Source organism: Solea senegalensis, linkage group LG1 (assembly GCF_019176455.1).
Source record: "Solea senegalensis isolate Sse05_10M linkage group LG1, IFAPA_SoseM_1, whole genome shotgun sequence".
In the NCBI taxonomy this organism is placed as follows: domain Eukaryota; kingdom Metazoa; phylum Chordata; class Actinopteri; order Pleuronectiformes; family Soleidae; genus Solea; species Solea senegalensis.
The window spans coordinates 8,210,177-8,228,654 of NC_058021.1; the positions used below are offsets into that span (position 1 = coordinate 8,210,177).

Sequence of the window (18,478 nt, forward strand, 5' to 3'; positions counted from 1 at the left end):
TGATGCACAGCACACGCACGTTTGTCCGAATGTATGTAGGTCAGCTAAAGCTGTAACCGCCCATGCACAAACTCCTTCTTCTATGAACAAGATGCACTCACTGTTGCTTCGCGTTTTCCCTGCACGACTGTCGGGAATGCGGTAAATGCAGGTGTTTCATTCATTTGTTTCAATAGAGGCCAGACCATGGGCATGGACTCTGGGCTGAATGAGTGCATGCATGGTCTCATATCTCTGTATACCTTCCCGTGAACATGTGTGTGGGGCATATACTTTGCCTGCCAGAAGTGAGTGTGTTAAATTCTCTTAGCATGTGTGACGAATCATGTGGCTGGGAAAAGAGCAGCATGTAGCATGGCCTCTCTCAAACTGAATTCAAAAGAGGCTATCGATCTGTCAAGGTCTCAGGTCGTCTTTTGCTCTGCCCCTGTATCACACTCTCTTATCAATCGCCCTCTCCATCTAGGGACCTCAATGTCCTTCTTTGTATCACCCTCATTATTTCTCACTCATTTTTGAATAGACATGATACAAAATGTGGGAGAGAGGTGCAGCAAGCGGGTGAGACAGATAAAAAAGGCAGAGAGCATCCCCCACTCGTATGTCTTTCATCCTAATCCGTAGTCTCTGTCCAAGAAAGGGCCTCCTTTTCACTCGTCTGCCCCAAAGCCTCTTATATGTGACCCCTCTGTGTCTCCCTCAGGGCTCTCTCCCACGGCCAGAAACCACTGACACAAACACACGCACATCTGTGCAGTTTATAGGCAAAGAAAAAAATAATACTATAACAAGAACACTGCAAAAACAAGACCGCGTCTGCTCACCATTGCTGAAGTCGTGCAATGCCACGGTTTGCAGAACTGACAACTACATATTTTGGCCTGAAGGTGAAGGCGAGTTTAATGCCAGGCTGACTACAGCTGTTAGTAGAGCGTGTCTCTCGTTAAAAGGACTGACCTCAATAAAGATGGACATTTGGCAGTGCGTTACATAAGTATCCTACAGGCTGAGTGTATGTGTGCTTTTATATCTTTGGATGTGTGTATGGGTCAGAGAGGGGCATACATAGTGTGCGTGTGGCGCCTAGAACATGGCTTATCAACAGTAACATGGAATTTGTGCACCTTGTGTTTAAAGGGAAAATTGTAACATTCATTCATTCATCGTCTACTGCTTCATCCTCCACATGAGGATTTTTTTTTTCTAATTTGAGATACAAATATGTGTGAAAGCTTGACACTGTTCAAGCATGTTGTTTAGGAAGTGAGTAAAATAATAACAATATATATAAATATAGTTTATATAAAAATATAAATGTTGTTTTGATTTCTACCCTGAATAAAGAAGTAATAGAGAAAAAAATACAATACCCTAACCCTGTTTCTGACTTCCTCCTTGCCCTCTTATGATTCTCAAACAGTCTCCACAGATGGGTTTGTGCTCATAACAACAGAGCCATGGTCCTAGTGCTGTATATGCTCCGCTGAATGGTGATGTATTATTCTGCCAAGACACGTACATACTATTCTTTCAGAAATCATATTTCAGGAAGGCAGAGAAAGAGACCTCCTTCAGAGTTACTGTAATCCTTCAGAAGTGGTCGTACAGTAAACATATCACACTGCAGTCAGCAGTAAGAACAGTGAGGCTCTGTGTCTGCGCTGCATTGAGGGAAACGATCTTGGCTTGCACTCTGCCTGGTGTGACCCCACCCCTGGTAAATACAGGGTTAGAGGTTTCCTCCGCAGATAAAAATACGCTTGCCTTTTAGCAGAGAAGGAGAAAAAAGCCTGAATTCCTCTCTCCTCTGTGTCAACTGTGTATGATGAGCTACAGACTTCCTCACTTAAGTTCTTCTCTTTGTTTAAACACATAAAAGTTCATAAAGTAAGAACAAAAAAATACAAATTATGGAGCTGAATGCTTGTAATATAAACTATTGGTGCTCACAAGAATGTTACATTGCATGTGGTCAAGTGGAGAACTACAGTGTGCTTGTAGCAGACACGAATGCTTCCTGTTTTTGTCTTTTGTCCCTCATGAGTTCCCATACTCCACAACCTGTTACGTCATCATTATGTTCAGGCACAAATGCTTCAACCGGCCAAAGGCCAACAACTGCCACAGGTACGTTTACAGAGTAACACGAATCCAAAACTTAGACAGAACTCTCTGCATATGAGTTGCGTTCTGACGGCGTAGTTTCAGATGTGCACTTACAGCTTCCTGTCAACAGAGAAGAAAACTTTTCAATTGTTTGAAGTGAACTCGGAAAGAGATACTCTGAGTGACTTCCTTATTTAAACTGGAACTTGATGCTGGTTATCCAATGGCATTCAAACTATTTTAACTGTTAAAGTGTCAGCAATTAGCTCAATGTTTGACAACGTGTTGTTTTTATATCTTTACAAATACAGGAAAAGCATATTCACATGTGTTCCTGTTTTGTTTGTTCAAAGCTAGAAGTGGACTACCAAGTATAAGTGAACATGTGTGACGAGGGACAAGAGAATCCGGGAACGGGACTGAGGGACGTTTTTGACATATTATTTAAGGAGCCCCCGGAGCGACTGTTAAGCCTGACTATTCAGTTGGGTGAGTCTCTAGAAGAGAACTTCATACACGCCTTGTGTCTGATCATTCTCCAGAAAGAGGCGCAGGCCCTGAACAAACTCCAGTTGCTGAAGGACAACTACTTTGCCAAGCATTTGGCTGAAAGGTGGAAAATGAGTGGGGGTAATTTAGCAGAGTTTGGAGTTCACTGTGGAGACTTTCAAGTGTTAACGGGCGACTCTTTAGCAGTGTTGGCTCGAATGTTTAAAGTTTTGTCTGAGCGAAGACTATGTGATCCGCTTCTGAGAAATCTGGCATATCAGAGGGCCCTTTCCATTGACAGCCAAAAAGCAAGCGATTGTGACAATCTGGAGTATGATCCACTCAGAGAGGAAGCTAAAGTTGTCTGTGGGCCTGTGTTTGAAGAGTGGATGAGCTCAAGAGATCTCAAGTCAGGGTCTTGTTATGATCCTCACAGAAGCCTGGGTGAAGTAAACACAACTTTGGAAATGAGTAATAAGCCCGAGAGAGATTTTAGTCTTGCCAGCCCTCTGCAGGCAAGCTCCTCAATGCCCTCATACCCTACTCATCTAGAGATTAGCATACCACCAACAGTCCCATTTCAAGGAGAAGTATCAGTTAAATCCAAGCAAAACTCTCACGTCCTCCATGCACCTGCATCTCTGTTACCGGCAGAACCTGAGCCTAAATCTGTTGACCCTAGTCTGTTTGAAGCAAATACAGAATCCAACATGGATGCAGCACTTGCAGCAGAGCCCAGGAAGTTGGAAAGTCATACTGGTCAGAATAAGACTCCAAACCACACCACCAAACCAAGCAGGGAACCAAAAATGCATCTACATACTCCAACAAACCCTTCTGTTTCACATGGAATGTGTGGAAGTAAAGGTGTAGAAGACGAGGAGGAGGAGACATTTTATGCATTTGTTATTCTCCATGCACCAGAGGATGTAGATGTGGCTGAAAGAATGAAGACAAGACTGGAAACAGCCACTGGTTTTGATGGCGCAACCTTCTCTGAGGACTTTGCCATCCCGGGTAGGAGCTCTCTGAGGTGTGTGGAGGATGCCATCAACAACTCAGCCTTCACTTTCCTGCTACTCACTCGCAACTTCAACACTCGCATGGTGGAAGTGGAGACAGACACTGCCCTCATCAACTCCTTAAACAAAAAACACAAGCACAACACTGTGATCCCTCTGCTGCCACAGGAGAACAGCATTCGAAAGGAAAACATGCCCATGGTGCTGAAGACAATCGTCTCACTGGAGGAGAACAAGAACTTTGAGAGAAAGGTAAAGAAGGTTTTGTCTCCTGCAAACATTAAAAAACAGCAGAGAATCTGGAAAGAGGGACAGAGAATGAAAAGCCAGATGGAGAGGCAGAACGAACTAAAGCGGTTGAACCAGTATCAAAGGCAATTGATCCAACAGAGTAAAATAGCACACTCACTGGAGAACGAGAACCTGACCCTTTTAATGGCACAACATCATCTTCTTGGTCCCACTGTTTCACCAGGACAGGGTGGCAGCGGAGCTATGAGGCAACAAGCACCGAACATTCATATTGAACATGCTCAATACATTATGATCGGTAATGACTCTCAGATGACAGTGGATCACAGTGGAGGTGCAGGCAAAGAAGAGCAGGAATAAATTTGGACAAACATTTTTAAATGAGGTATTTTTTGAAAAAAAAAAAAATCATGCCAATACAGTTATATGAACAGTTTATAATGAACACTATTGAATATTGTACTGCTGGTCAAAGGGATTGCAAATGAATACTTAGCTGAGGACTGCCATCTACTGGCGGATGTGTGTAACATAAACTTTCTAACCTCTTCAGCTGTATGAACACAGTACAGGCACTAGAGTGTGATGTTGAGCCATGCTCCTCGTTGCTCCTCCAAAGTACAGTCATCCATGATACAGCCAAATCAGATCTGATCAAATCTGAATTTAAAAAGATTTAAGTCAGGGGAGTGTGAGTCGATGACTGTGTGTGTTCAACAGGGACATTTCATTTGTAATTTGTCTCCTTTTCATTAGTAACACACTTTCATGTCTAGAACAAGCTACATAAGATATAGTGAGATACAGTAAATTCATTTTATGCATTGGCTCAGGTTTATGTTTAACACAAATGTCACAGACTTTCCTCTGACAGGTTGTTTTTGACAGTTTCCAACTAAAAATGAGGAATGAATCTTCATTAGCACCACATTCCTCATGTCTTGACCGTTTATTTCCACTGTCGAGTTCTCCTCTCGTTTCTTATTTTACTGTAAACATCTGCTCACGTTTGCACTTTTATCTGTGTAGGGTTTTTTTTTTTTTCATGTTTCATGTTAACTTAGCCTTTCTCTTGTTGCTATACCTCCTCCACAGGAGAATGACACTATAGGTGATGGGAAGGTTTGGCTGCTGGTGTGTTCCTGTGATATAAAGTTAAACCCACATGAAGTTCTTTGCTTGTGTACAATCTGTGGATATGGAAATATTGATACTCCTTTAGTGTAGCACTGATCAACCTCTCTTTGGAAACAATGATTTCATGTACTCAGTTTATTAAATAACACCAGTGACAATGTCATTTAGTGGGTTAATAAAGTGCTCCAAGAATTTTGAATCATGGAATAATCATAATCACACATGATAATAATAATAAAGATGATAATAATAACAATACAAATTATATAATAATGATAATAGTAATGATTATTATGATAATAACAATAATTATTATTATTATTGTTGTTGTTATCATCATAATCATAATAGTGTAATCATGAAGAATCGTTTAGTAGTAATAGTAAATAAAGTGTATATTGTGTCAGTGAACTGTACCTCGTGTGTTTTACATAATTTTTTGGTGGCGGTGACTCTTACGCGAGTTGGGTGTTCTGCGCATGTGCAGTGCGCGCTGTGCTCAGGTCAGTGCGGCAGGAAAAGCGCAGAGGAGACGAAGCGGAGACGGAGGGAGAGGGAGAAGAGGAGAGGAGGAAAAACAGTTAGAAAAGAAAACAGAGAAGGACAACATGGACGCGAATAGTGTCTTCAGCTGACTGTGCTCACTCGTCACCTTCCTCCTCTGACACACAGCCGCTGCTCCGTCCTGTCGACCGGGAGGAGGAGGAGGATTATGAGAATGTCATGGAATGGAGGAAATCTTCAGAAAGCCTGTTTCTAAACTGCGCCGTGAGGACATCACTGAACCATAAGGACACCAAAGTGACGAGGATGGCGCTCATGTAGACCGGGAGCGACACTTCAACCCACAAATCAAAGTTTTTAGGGTTTCGTTGTCTTTTGTCTTTTTTTTTTTTAATCTTTCCAGGACGAGGAGATTTTTTTTTTTTTCCTGCTTCGGATTCCTGTGGACGGGATGACATCCGCAGTCAGGAGGAGTTGCTCGGGCTGACTTGCGCCTCAGCCGCAGTGTGTAGCGGGATCCTGACTCAGGGAAGATGGGAGATCATGCGGCAGAGGACAGAGGCATGAGACGGACCTTCATCGTTCCTGCCATTAAGAGCTTCGACCACTATGACTTCACCAGAGCCAAGATCTCCTGCAGTCTGACCTGGCTGGTGGCCAAGGCTTTCGGCTCGGGTAGGTCATGGAAAGCATATAAACGTCATCATCATCATCATCATCATCATCAAACTAGGGCTAAATATAGTTGTGTTTTGGGGGATTTTTCGATACCGATCATTTCGAAACGTCACCGGTGCCATAACGGTGCCCAAACCGGCACAACACAAGTGAAGAATGTACATTTTTAAGAGCAAATATAGCCCATAATAACACCTCCTGTAAATGGTTAAATTCACAAAATCAAACTGAATGTCACAGTAAATAATATTTGTAAAATGTGTGTGCGTTTTTGCAGTAGACTATATATAATACTTTAAAATAAAAATCACTTTTGTACATACTTTAGCTAAGGGCCTTGGGTTATGGAGGCAGCCATCTTGCATCAACATGTCTCCACAGCAGCAGCAGGAGATTTCTGCGTACACGTAGAAGAACGACAGTCTTTCTTGTACACATCAAGGCCACCGTAGTTTCCTAACATTCTTGGGGAAGGGAGGGGTGAGTTTGTTAAACGACGACTCAATTGACAGCAACATGGTTAAACCGCATATATTAGCACCTGAACAGCAAATAGCAAACTTAAAGTGTATAACAGTAAAGAGGAACTGAAAGCGACCGCATAGACTGCCCCTTGTGGTATACTTCAAAATAAACCAATCCAACTGCATGTTGACAAGATAGATATTTCTAAGTCACCATGATCAACTTATCGAGTGAGATTTTTATCACGGTGTCGTGTTGGATGTCCTTGTTGACATGTGGAACCGTTCTGTAAACAACTCTCTGACTCCAATAAACTACTTAATCACTTAAGTGTTCCTCTATTATAAATAGAAATCATTAAAAAAAAAGCAGCAGTTCAAAGAAAACTGACTCCGGAAAAGTTCCTCTTAAATAATATAAAATAATTGAATAATGCTTCCACTGTTTTGTGTTTTATATAACATTCCCCTGGAGGTAATGAGATCCCTGCTTGTGTCACAGGATCATTGGTTTACCTGTTACTTGCTTCTTATTCTCCACAATAGGAGTCGGGACAGAGCTAATAAGGCTGTGACATTGTTCACTGTACACTGTCAGCCTTTAGTGTTTGATGTGTAATCAATAAACACGGCAAAGACTTCTGTGTCCCAGCCTGTGCAGTAATATCTCTGTTAATACAACAATTAGTCCATTTGTTGTTTTGGGGGTGTCACAGTCTCTGAAATGTCATTGGTCGATTGGCTTTTCTTCGACTTCGAATGTCTTGTTTTGTCCACAGGGCAGTTTACTGTTGTAAACACATGAAGAAGACCAGAAAACATTGAATTATTATTCATTTATTATACAGTATCTCATGTGACAATGAAGCCGTGCGGTATACGGTATGCTAAGTTAATTTGCACCAGATGGATCATTTTAGGCATACAGTATTTAAGTAAGGAATCGTTTTATACTTGAAAAATCTGTAGCAGGTCAGCACAGTCCAGCGTCACAGATGACAGCTTGTCAAAAATGACCAATGTTATGACCAAAATGACCTTTTCAAAGGTCATTTTGTCTCTTCTGTAGTGAAATTAACGTCATATTTTTCACACTCATGTCTCAGCAGATGTAGATATACTTTTTCTTTATTGAGCAAAGTAAATAAACGTAAAAAAATTGGCGGATAATTGGTGTAAATGCTGATATATAATAATACATTTTAAAGCCAATATTTGATAATATCGTACCTTAAAATTCACACGGGCTTTATTAGTCTTGAGATGAAAAGCAGATCAAGTTTCTTTCTGGATTAACTAACTACAAATGATTTTCCTCTCAAACACAGTATATGTGCATAGTTCATACAGCACACAAGCTTTTTATTGTCCGTTATTTTCTCGACAGTTAGTAAAGTGTTCGTCTGTACGACTGACTTTTTCTCTTTAACTTAATACTTCATACGTTACGTAGCCTATGTCTTCCAGACATGTCTCCTCCTGTCACTGTAGTCTGGAGGCAGCTGTGGCAGCCTCGTCTCATAAAGGACTAAGTAATTCCAGCGCTGCTCTGCTGAACCCAGAGGTTTACTCCAACATCTAATAAATGCTTTTAACAGCTGCTCCTCCTGTACACTGTACTGCACTCTACCCGGAGTCAATGAGCGGCACAGGCAGACAAACCTAGAAAGAAAGAGAGAGATCAAAAAGGGGACCGTGAATCGAGGCCATTGATCCAGCAGTGCGAGGCGCTTAAACGTGTGCACGATACAATACAAATACTGGAAAATATGACCGAGGCAGCCTTAGAAGCGTGCGCTTGGCTTGTGTTCTTCTGCCCTGACACATTTTCAGCTCCCTGGCACTGAACAGAACTGTGGCCCAGTTCATGACTGATCCTCTGAGTCGCAGTTTGGCCTAGTTCTAACTGATGAGTCTGGTGTTGCTCAGATGTGGCAACTTTGACATCGGCTGAAACTTTAGAAAGATGGATCTATTGCCCTAAAACACAGCATGCACGGGAGCGGCGATTTACAGCTATAAGGATGTGGAAATGGGAGGTTTTGAAAAATAAGCTTTTAAAGATGTCGACTGTGTGTGTGTGTGTGTGTGTGTGCCTGGTTGTGTAATGAATGTCAGAGCACAGCTTTACTGTCAACTCACTTTTGTCCCAATTATTTGCTTTGAGTTGGTTTATGATCAAATAAAAAAACAATTCTCCCATTCCAGCTTTTTAAATGTGCACAGTTTTGATCCTTTGGTTTGTGGATCAAAGCAAACACAAGCAACATTTTACACAATTGATTTGCATGTTATGGATGAAAAGACTAATAGATTAAATGAGAAAATAATCAGTCCAATGAACTTATAACACAGAAGCAGCAACAAAGGTCAACTCAAAAGCTGACTGTGCGGTGAATTCTAATGTTTTTAGAATATATATATATATATATATATATATATATATATATATAGTGTAAATTGTGTGGATGTGTTTGTCAGCAGCCATTTCGCCAAAGTAATTTAAAGCAGAGGAATGATTATAGGGTTGGTGGTTCAACTCCCTACCTCTATTGTAAGCAAGACACTGAACCCTGAATAATGTTTTGTTTTTACATTGACAACGAGCATTTAGAAATAATTACACCAGCGTTAAAGAGCTTATTTGCATTTGTGGTGATAGATTTCAAATAGAAGCATAGAGGCCACAGCTAACTTGCAAGGCTGGGCGATCACGATGTATTGTACAATTTCAAATCAGTCTTTATCAATGATCATTTGCTCCTTGGTTGAAAGTTACATTCATCCATTTCAATTTTAATATTCTTTTGGGGCAGAAAACATTTCTCAAGTCCAATTCAAAACTTAATACGTGTTATTTTAATTATGTGTTATTTGTAAATGTGTCTGTTACATCAGTATACTCTATAATCTTTTTTCTATTGCGTAAAGAACATTATATTGCAATACTTATTGTATTATTCATGAATCATGAACAAAAATTAGGGCTGGCTAACATGGCTGTTAAGTCATCATTTTGATTTGTTTCTCTGACCTCATGAAGTTTTCTTTTTAGAGACATAGGACGGTAACGGTGCATTGCAAATAATATATCTTCCCTATTCTGTCAATTACGTCCTTAAAATACAGATCATTTTAGATGATATCTGGTGCATATCTTAAGATTGTTGGTGTTTAATAAAAGCGGTTTGAATGTGAAAGAAACTATGAAGTAATGAAGTTTTGATAGTTTTTTTTCCTTCTGTAATTGTAGGTAGATTCCATGTATTTACTTTAATAACTTCACTATGTTAACATTTGATTAAACACCTCATTATCAGCACTGAAACAATCTTATCTCAGATGCTATGACATGATACGACGATATGTTGACGTAAAATCAATATATTGCCCAGCCTCATCCACTAGTATAAAATCAATAATGTTTCCATACAGAAATCTGGAACCTAGATGAATAAGTGAATTTGCCAGTTCAAAAAAAAGAGAGCGCTGAACAGCAGCGATAACTGTGAGTTTGTGTAACTATGCTGAGCTGTGATCCTGGGGTCTCCAGGGGAGCAGTCTTCTCCATGCCTGGACTTCCTGTGGCAGCTACTTCCTGTCTGTTTCCTCTTTGATGGCCAACACAAAGGAGAGGGTTTTTTCTTGACGAGGCAGATTTTCATGAACTCCAGAACAGCATGCACTCAATTCTTTTCTTTTTCTTTTTCGTCTTTTTTAGAAAACATTTTATTACCATTAAGCTTAAAGATTATCTGTTCCAGTCTAAACGCAATCCTGCTGCAATCCTACCAATGTTTTGTTGGGTTTTTGTTCTTGAAGTAGTGTCTGGAACAAATATAGCTCTCACTCTTGTCACGTTTGTGTTCCCGATGGCTGAATCCTTTAGTGGAGACATTCAGAGCAGCTGCTGCTTCAACTTTTGCCACTGGAAAGCTGGAAATCACATGTTTAATAGATGTTGGTTTTTTTCTCTCTCTCTCTACATATTTCATTTTGTTGTGTTGTTTTGGTGAACTGTTGTTGTTTCTGCAGTTCTGATACAAAAAAAAACAAGCTGTACCTTTAAGACAAATATCTTTAGTGTCCTGTGTTTCCCTCAGTGTGATTCAGGGGTGAGCAGAGAGGAAATAACCACACGCACCAGAAGTACACACTCATACTTTTAGCATGCAGTGTTTTAAAAGTGTATCAACGCATTATCCATAACCCTAACCATAACCACAAGTCAAATCTTAGCCCTAAACTTAACCAGTTCCTCAAAAATGAGGCTGTGGTCCTGACAAGGTCAGTGTTTATGCCAGAAAAGGTCCTAAGAGGTAACAAATACAAGCACACACACACACACACACACATGCAAGGTTTAATGACCAGTATATTAAAACTTTGAGTTTTTCCTGTATATTTTCTTCAAATCAGATTAACTGGCCGAGGTAACAGACTTATACTTTATAACGTATACTTCCACCAACAGTCGTGTCTGTTTGCATTCCTGCACACAGACACACACTGGCTTTAGTCACGTTTGCACACTAATATGATAATACATCGATGTGACAGTTAAAACTGTCTCTCACCACCAACTCCACTTATGGCTTTTAGTAGCTACTGTAATATCCCCGTGTGTTGTCTTTATAAACATCTCATTGTCTGTATATTTTACATGTGCAACAGGCCTTGAGCACATGTTGTGGCTGCACTGTAGGGAAGCCACAGCACAAACAGAACAGAGTGAGGCTTCATTCAGCCTCGCCAGCAATGTGGCTTGAGGACGGAAGGATAAAACAAGCCCCAGCTCATTTCCCTGCTCTTACTTTATGTCAGACGCCGTACCAGATGAGCTGGCCGAGCCTTTCTACAGGGACCAGTACAACCAGGAGCACCTGAAGCCTCCAGTGGCCTGTCTGCTCCAGTCTGCAGAGCTCTACTGCCGAGCTGGGAGCCTCATCCTCCGCAGCGATGCTGTCAAACCTTTACTGGGACACAACGCCGTCATCCAAGCCCTGGCCCAGAAAGGCCTGTATGTCACTGACCAGGACCGACTGGTGACAGAGCGAGACCTGACCAGCACACCTATAAACATGGTGAGTGAGCGTGCACCAGACAGATTTTTCCACTTCCACTAAATGCAGACATTCACATACATACGTAGTAGTAACCAAGGCGACGGGATGTGTGAAGTGGGATGAGTATATTTAGATCTCAGCCTGTTCATGTGCAACACGTGTCAGCACATACGCACACGGCGACAACTAAGCATCATTATTATTATTCATTGTTAAAAGTGACAGCTTCAGATTACTAATAACAATTTAACCAGCAAACAATCTCAAACTCAAAAGTGTGGCCTAAAAGCAGCGTGTCCACACGTCAGAAGCAGGAAATATCCGTGTTTTTTTTGCTTGATTATAAGCACTATATAACATTTTTCTGTCAGATAATCAAATGAATCATTTTCATGTTACTATTTGTGTTGTTTTCCCTCCGGGGGAAACTTGTATGTACAGCTCCATGTGTCACACTGTAGGACCGCCCTCAAAGTTCTGTTCTCTTGAGAGAGAAACAACCACTAATGACAGGTTCCCTATAGCAACCATTACTCACTGTTTGGTCTCCGTGTCATTAGATGGCGTGTCGTTACCTCACACTGCCAAAAACATTCTGGTAGCATGTCAGCATTGGACCTCGACTGAAGAACGCGATGAGGCCGCGTCGTCACTGATCATCTGCCGGGTTTCATTTTTATTAGAAAAAGTCACGAAATTCTGCAGAAAAAAAAACAACTTAGTGATGTCTTCAGTTGGCTTGTAAAACCCAAAGATAATTAAAATATAATATACTAAACAAGGACGCGTTTGTTAATTGGCTCATTGTTCCGCCACTTTAACACTGACGCCTTTTCCTGGATGTGAGAAGAGCTTAAAACAGCAGTTCCTTTTTTTTTTTCCAGGGAAACACACACATGGCTGCAGACTGACACTTCTGCTGATGCCAAAAGGTGTCTGCATTGCAGTGCACGCACACACACACACACACACACACACACGCACACCCCTCTCTCTCCTGCACACACACTCTCCCCCTCTGTGTCTTCTTTTACAGTTTCTTTCCCTTCGCTGTTTTATGCTCTGCTTTTCTTCTCTCCCCGTCTTGGTCTTTTTAGCCTTTTTTCCTCTGCAGCCTCTCCCTCTCTCTCTCGTCCAAACTCTTTGTAGATTGAATGAGCACAGAAAATTGTCATCCCCTGAATATTTAACTGAAGTCTAAGCATATTACATTACATCGTAGCTGCATTCTGTTCGTCCTCTGCCTGTGCTCTCTCTTTCCAAATCTTCAGGGAACGATTCAAAGCCACCATTCAAGGTCACGTGTGTGTGTGTGTGTGTGTGTGTGTTTACAGTGGCCTGTGCTCACTTCATCATTTATTGATTGGGAATGTCATGAGGGTGGGTGTGATGGTGCAGCACTGAAACTGAACGTGTGAGTAAGTGTAGACCAGATTATTCAGTGTTATACGTATGGAGCCTACAGGCTTTATTGGGTTGAAGCAGATGAGATTACTGTGTGCGTACTTGTCGAGTCAGCGGGATAGTTTTAGCCGTGAAGGACCAGCCTTTCATTTTGGGTCATGGTACTGTGAATGCAGAAAAGAAAAATGATGACCTCATGCTTTTCCAAAGAGAAGAGAAACTCATGTCAGGGATGAGGAGGAGCATGGCAGTCCGTCACAGAGCAAATACCTACAGAGAGGAGAAAAGGGGGGAACAAGAAGACTTGAGTTTAGTTTAGAAGGCTGCTGTGTTGCTGTTATTCCACAAGGATCCAGGAAAGTAGAGCACAAGAGGACAGGGTGAATGGGTGAATGTGAAAACGGGAGAGGGGGAGAAAAGTTGTCATGCAGTGTGTGTGTGGGAGGGTGGTTGGAGTGTAGTGGAGAAGAAGACGGCAGAGCTATTGCCTTTTTGGCAGGCGTGATGACATGTGCATGCCAGAGAAGGGGTGGAGGAGTGGAAAGGAGGAGAAAACCTAGGGAGGAGGAGAAGAGGAGATTGTATAGAGAGCTGGGAAGGTGTGAGTACAGGAGAGGAGAGGAGAGGAGACATGATGTGTGCTACTGCAGCACTGTGGAGGGTGGGGTCTCACAGTGAGTCAAAGCATGTCTGGTGCACTAACGAGAGCCTTAAACCACTCCTCCCTCACCCCCTGCCACACCCTCTTTAACCCGTTCTTCAAACACACACACACACACACACACACACATGCACATGCTGTACATCTGTGAGGAGTTGCAAGTCCTTCAGTCACTGCCATTCTCATTCGGCCCCCGTAATGTTGCATTACTGCTCCTTTCTTCTCTTTAAGCTATATTTGCTTTTTTAAACATTTTTTATCTTTCTCTGGCAATTTTGTTCTGCTTCCACGTGCTTTGTACAAGTCCTTCATATGTGCAGAGGCAACTGAAATTGTCAGCAGTGGAGCAGCTCAACTCGTATGACTTCATGTGTGCTGTCCCGGTCAATTATGACTTATTTACATTACTCTACACACGTTTTTTATTTTCAGAAACTTCATTTGACAAAGTACTCATAATTGTGTGTGTCATTTGTTGTGATGAAAAAAAAAAAAAGAAATATATATAGTAACGTATAGTAAAAAAAAACAAAAAACGTTGGCTGCACTGATTTTTAAAGTTGTCATAGAATCATTGTCATAGAAAATCCTATAATGTTGACCTCAAGTTCTTTGATTGTCTGTTTGCTCAGGTGCGCTGGACCTTTCTATAAATTTCTATAGATGCCTTTGATCCCTTCTCTCTGTCACACACACAGACACACACACACACACACACACACACACACACACACACACAGCCGCAAGAACAAACACTGATGCTTCTGCCATTGTACATGAGTGTACTGCTCCTCTTTATTGGTCTTTATGACCAATGTTGGCCATTTCCACAGCCTTATAAGGCTTGAATGTAACCATGAGTGCTTTTACATCGCACACACTGTCAAACACACATCAGAGGTCTTACTGAGGGATAATAGATGACCCATGGCTCTTAAGTCCATGCTGTCGTGTCAACATTAGCGGAGTAGATGTGTAAGCACATCGGTCTGTCGTCTTCTCGTTTCTTAGGCTCACGGCCGTTTGTACGTGACGTGTGGACGCCGTACGTCTACACAGACGGATGCACATTTAAAATGACACATTGGTAATGAAACTGTCACACGAGCCTAAAGGCTGCATGAAAACAGTATTTATTTTCAATGATTTGGGTTGGGAAAGTTGAAGCTAGGGCCGAAACAGACTGACATACTTAGCAGTGTGTGTTTAAACAACATAAAGAGTTGCCCTGGTGGAGGCCTGTGGCTCTAGAGATAATGAATAGAATAATGGAGTAATGGAGAGATCAGTCTGGACCCGTTTGTCACACTGCACAGCGGTTGATTCTCAAAGATAAGATTTTACAGCTTTACAGAGTTAACTTTTGTGAAGATTTTTTATAAAACCTCTTCTTCACCCAGCGATTGGGAAACCAGCTGAAAGCAATAATAAACGGGCGATCAAACTATTCCCATCCAGTGGTTTGTTCTCACCTTAGTGTGGTCACCCAGGCTGCTGATGAAAATCCCTGTTTGACATGGGAGTGACTGTTATAAATGTGTGTTTAAATGTTTTTTATACATATGTAGCACCAACAGTCATTCCTGTTCTTGTCCTACATCTTCGGCCTTAGTCGTACCTTTCCTACCAAATCAAAAAATGTAATGTAATCTATTTCAGTGGTCCTCAAAGTGAGGTTATACTATGTGCCCACTGCTTCACAGGCCCTTTTAAGAAAATGACAGATTCCTCTCTTAAGTCCAGTTGACGGACAGGTTTCTGTAACTTTGAAGGACGATGCTTGCAATGTCAGATATCTGGCAATATCCTGAAGATGCTGGAATTCCGAGTGTGGACACTCGCGTAGACATTCTTAGAAGGTTCAATAACCGTATACAGTATGTGTTTAAACAGCAGTCCAAACAATCCTGTTTACTCTTGGGATTAACTACAGGTGTAATATGACATCACATTTAACACCACGTATTGTTCTACAGATGAGCTTACATAAAGGTTTTATTCTGGTAATGTTGGTGAATGATTGAAGTCATTAATCATATGTTTAAAACTAAAGTATTCTGTCTTTAGCTTGCATTATCATTAATGTCATTGAGAATTTCTCTTTTTTTGACTGTTGGTTGGACATAATAATTCACCACCTTTACTGGTTAATTTAAAATAAATAAAGGATACATAAATTGTTACTTGTTGGATGGGACGATACAACTTTTCCGTGTCCGAGACTTCATTATTTTAGACCATTTATGAACTATGAAGCTGGTAATTCATTTGTGAGTCATTTCAAAGACATCATTTTTCAACTGCATAACAAGTATTGTTCTCCCAAAAAAAGAAGAAATAAACAGCCCAAACATGAGTCAGCTAAAATGTGTTTGCTGATTTTTATTTACATTTGTATAGTCTTTGCATAGTGAATTATAGGCTTTATTTTTACCTGTTAGATTTTAGATCCAGTGATTTTGACCAGAATCGCACCGATACCGAACGATACTGATCGATACTGATTCCGATCCCTACCTTAAACCCAGATTAGGACAATTATAATTCAATAAAATGTATTACGGTCACATTAATCTCAACATTGATTCCCTCAGCTAAGGAGGTCAAATTTTAGGCTGTGAATAGCATAAAGGACAGATTCTGGTGACATTATAAACAGAGTTGTTGAACGTGTAAGATTGTATTGAGTGTATTGACTCTGTGGGAAACTGAGTGGGCCTTGGCTGAGGTTTACACTCTCTGAATGCTTCCTCTATGTGTGTGTGTGTGTGTGTGTGTGTGTGTGTGTGTGTGTGTTTTCAATTCATTAGGAGCAGTGAATTAGATGTGGCATTGATCATGTGACCCTTGGTGTTCTATGAAGAGTGATTCTAAGTGCAGCATTTCCTCTGTACATGTCTGGTTAGACCAGTCCAGAATTATAGCACATTAACAGAAGTTACCAAAAGTTTTATTTGTTGTTGGTTATGAATGAGAGGCCTGTGCTAAACAGTACACACTCACTTCTACAGACTCACAAACTGCTTGTTTTTCTGTCTGTTGATCTGAGTCTCCTGAATCATGGAACACCTGATTTCATGTTTTTGTTCACTTAGGTTGACCCCCCCCACACACACACACACACACACTCAGAGCATAAGTGTTTTTAAGTAGACCTGTCGTATTACAGGAAAAGGAAGGGGAGGTCTGTTGGTCTGACGAGTCTGGAATGGGATCAGAAAGGCCAGGAAAATGTCAAGCTTTGTGTAGATATTGAAAGAAAACACACATGAAGTAAATGATGGAATTGCTGTTTTTATGCACTACTGTATCAGAGCAGTTGCACAGACAGCGTTAAAAGACATTGTGATCACAAATGTTGATCCACTTAAGATAAATCTGATCATTTTACCGTCACGCTGCAACACAACAAAGTCTATTTAAAGACTGATGAGAGATTTACTGTAGACTGAGTAAAGGGGCGTGCTGCGAACTACACAGTGAGCCAACAAAGGTTTGTGTGGCGCATGAAAGATCTTTGCTTACTTTGCAAAAAACATCATGCACAGCATCCTCATTGAGCTCCTGGTGAGGTGAACAAACAGCTCCACACAAAGGAAGGAAAGCGAGTGTGACGCCAAAGAATTAGAATTGCTGCAATGTAGAATGTTGTCGTTGGAGATGAGTGGATATTTGCACATTTCTGTTTTGAAGAACAACAACTTCTTGTTGAATTAAATTAATTTTTTTCAGCATCTTTGAATTTTAAAAATACCCCAATACGTGTATGCCAACTACATAAACAACATAAACTAATGTGACCTTTGACTTTTTCTGAATTTTTTTTTTCTGGAAATTGAAATTCTTCCACACATAATTTGGCAGAGATTTTTTTAATCCCGGATTCCCTTCCTGACACAACCGGCTGGGGTAAATTTTAGAGTGTCCAATTAACAATGAGCAATTGTAGGGGATTGGGTACTTTGCTCACGGGTACCCCAGCAATGATTATCCATTTATGTGATAATGTTAATGTCAGTGAAGGTGAAATGGTTACATTGGGGAAGAATACAGAAGAGGAGGTGTTATAAATGATGTCTACACTTGATTTAATACTTTTTGCATTGTCACTTGGATGTTAGTGGACAAAAAAAGGGAAAATAATTCATATTTTCTGTCTGTCTGTCTGTCTGTCTGTCTGTCTGTCTGTCTGTCTGTTGCTGCTGCTGTGTGTTTCCACAGAGTTCCCATCTGGCACTCATCGATACGCTGATGATGGCGTACACTGTGGAGATGGTGAGTGTGGAGCGGGTGATGTCCTGCATCAACAGGTTCTCCTCTGCTGAACCATCACACAGTGACGGACACATTCCGGAGCTGCCCTATGACACTGAGGATGCAATCACCACCTGGATCAACAAGGTACACACACACACACACACACACACAGAATCACATTAGTTTGTCTGCAGATCCACTCACACATGTTTCAGTGGGGATTTTAACATTCTGTTTTTGCAAAATGGAGAATTGGCAACTTTCTATGTACAATCATGTTGGAGAGATTATCAAGAGATGACTGACTCAAGGCTGAGCCTAACGTTTGGACCACTGAATCAGGACTAAATGAGTCCATTTTGGCCCACGTGTTTCAGAATGGGATTGAAACATTCCTGCTCCATGTAAAGTAGGATTGTATACAGTATGTACAGTAAA

The 18,478-nt window shown here is 41.1% G+C and overlaps 2 protein-coding genes across 10 annotated transcripts in view; both read left to right on the forward strand.

Moving 5' to 3' along the window:
* The first annotated feature begins 2,049 nt into the window (after positions 1-2,049).
* Positions 2,050-4,553, forward strand: ticam1 (toll-like receptor adaptor molecule 1). 2 transcript variants are annotated; one of them, XM_044052546.1, is made up of 2 exons: positions 2,050-2,127; positions 2,460-4,553. In XM_044052546.1, the coding sequence occupies exon 2, from the start codon at positions 2,490-2,492 to the stop codon at positions 4,227-4,229; it is 1,740 nt and encodes a 579-aa protein (XP_043908481.1). In that variant the 5' UTR covers positions 2,050-2,127; positions 2,460-2,489; the 3' UTR covers positions 4,230-4,553. The 2 variants fall into 2 exon arrangements, with proteins under 2 accessions (XP_043908481.1, XP_043908566.1); XM_044052631.1 differs by having other exon boundaries at positions 2,055-2,127; positions 2,464-4,553.
* Positions 4,554-5,484: 931 nt separating this feature from the next.
* camsap2b (calmodulin regulated spectrin-associated protein family, member 2b) overlaps positions 5,485-18,478 on the forward strand; it is a 29,737-nt gene continuing 16,743 nt past the window's right edge. For 6 of the 8 annotated variants that reach the window (XM_044025154.1, XM_044025156.1, XM_044025155.1 and 3 more), the window contains exons 1-3: positions 5,485-6,185; positions 11,477-11,736; positions 18,005-18,184. In XM_044025154.1, coding sequence (XP_043881089.1) covers positions 6,044-6,185; positions 11,477-11,736; positions 18,005-18,184 — 582 coding nt within the window. In that variant the 5' untranslated portion in view covers positions 5,485-6,043. The remainder of the gene's footprint in view (positions 6,186-11,476; positions 11,737-18,004; positions 18,185-18,478) is intronic. The other 2 variants (XM_044025165.1, XM_044025174.1) reach the window with 1 other exon arrangement.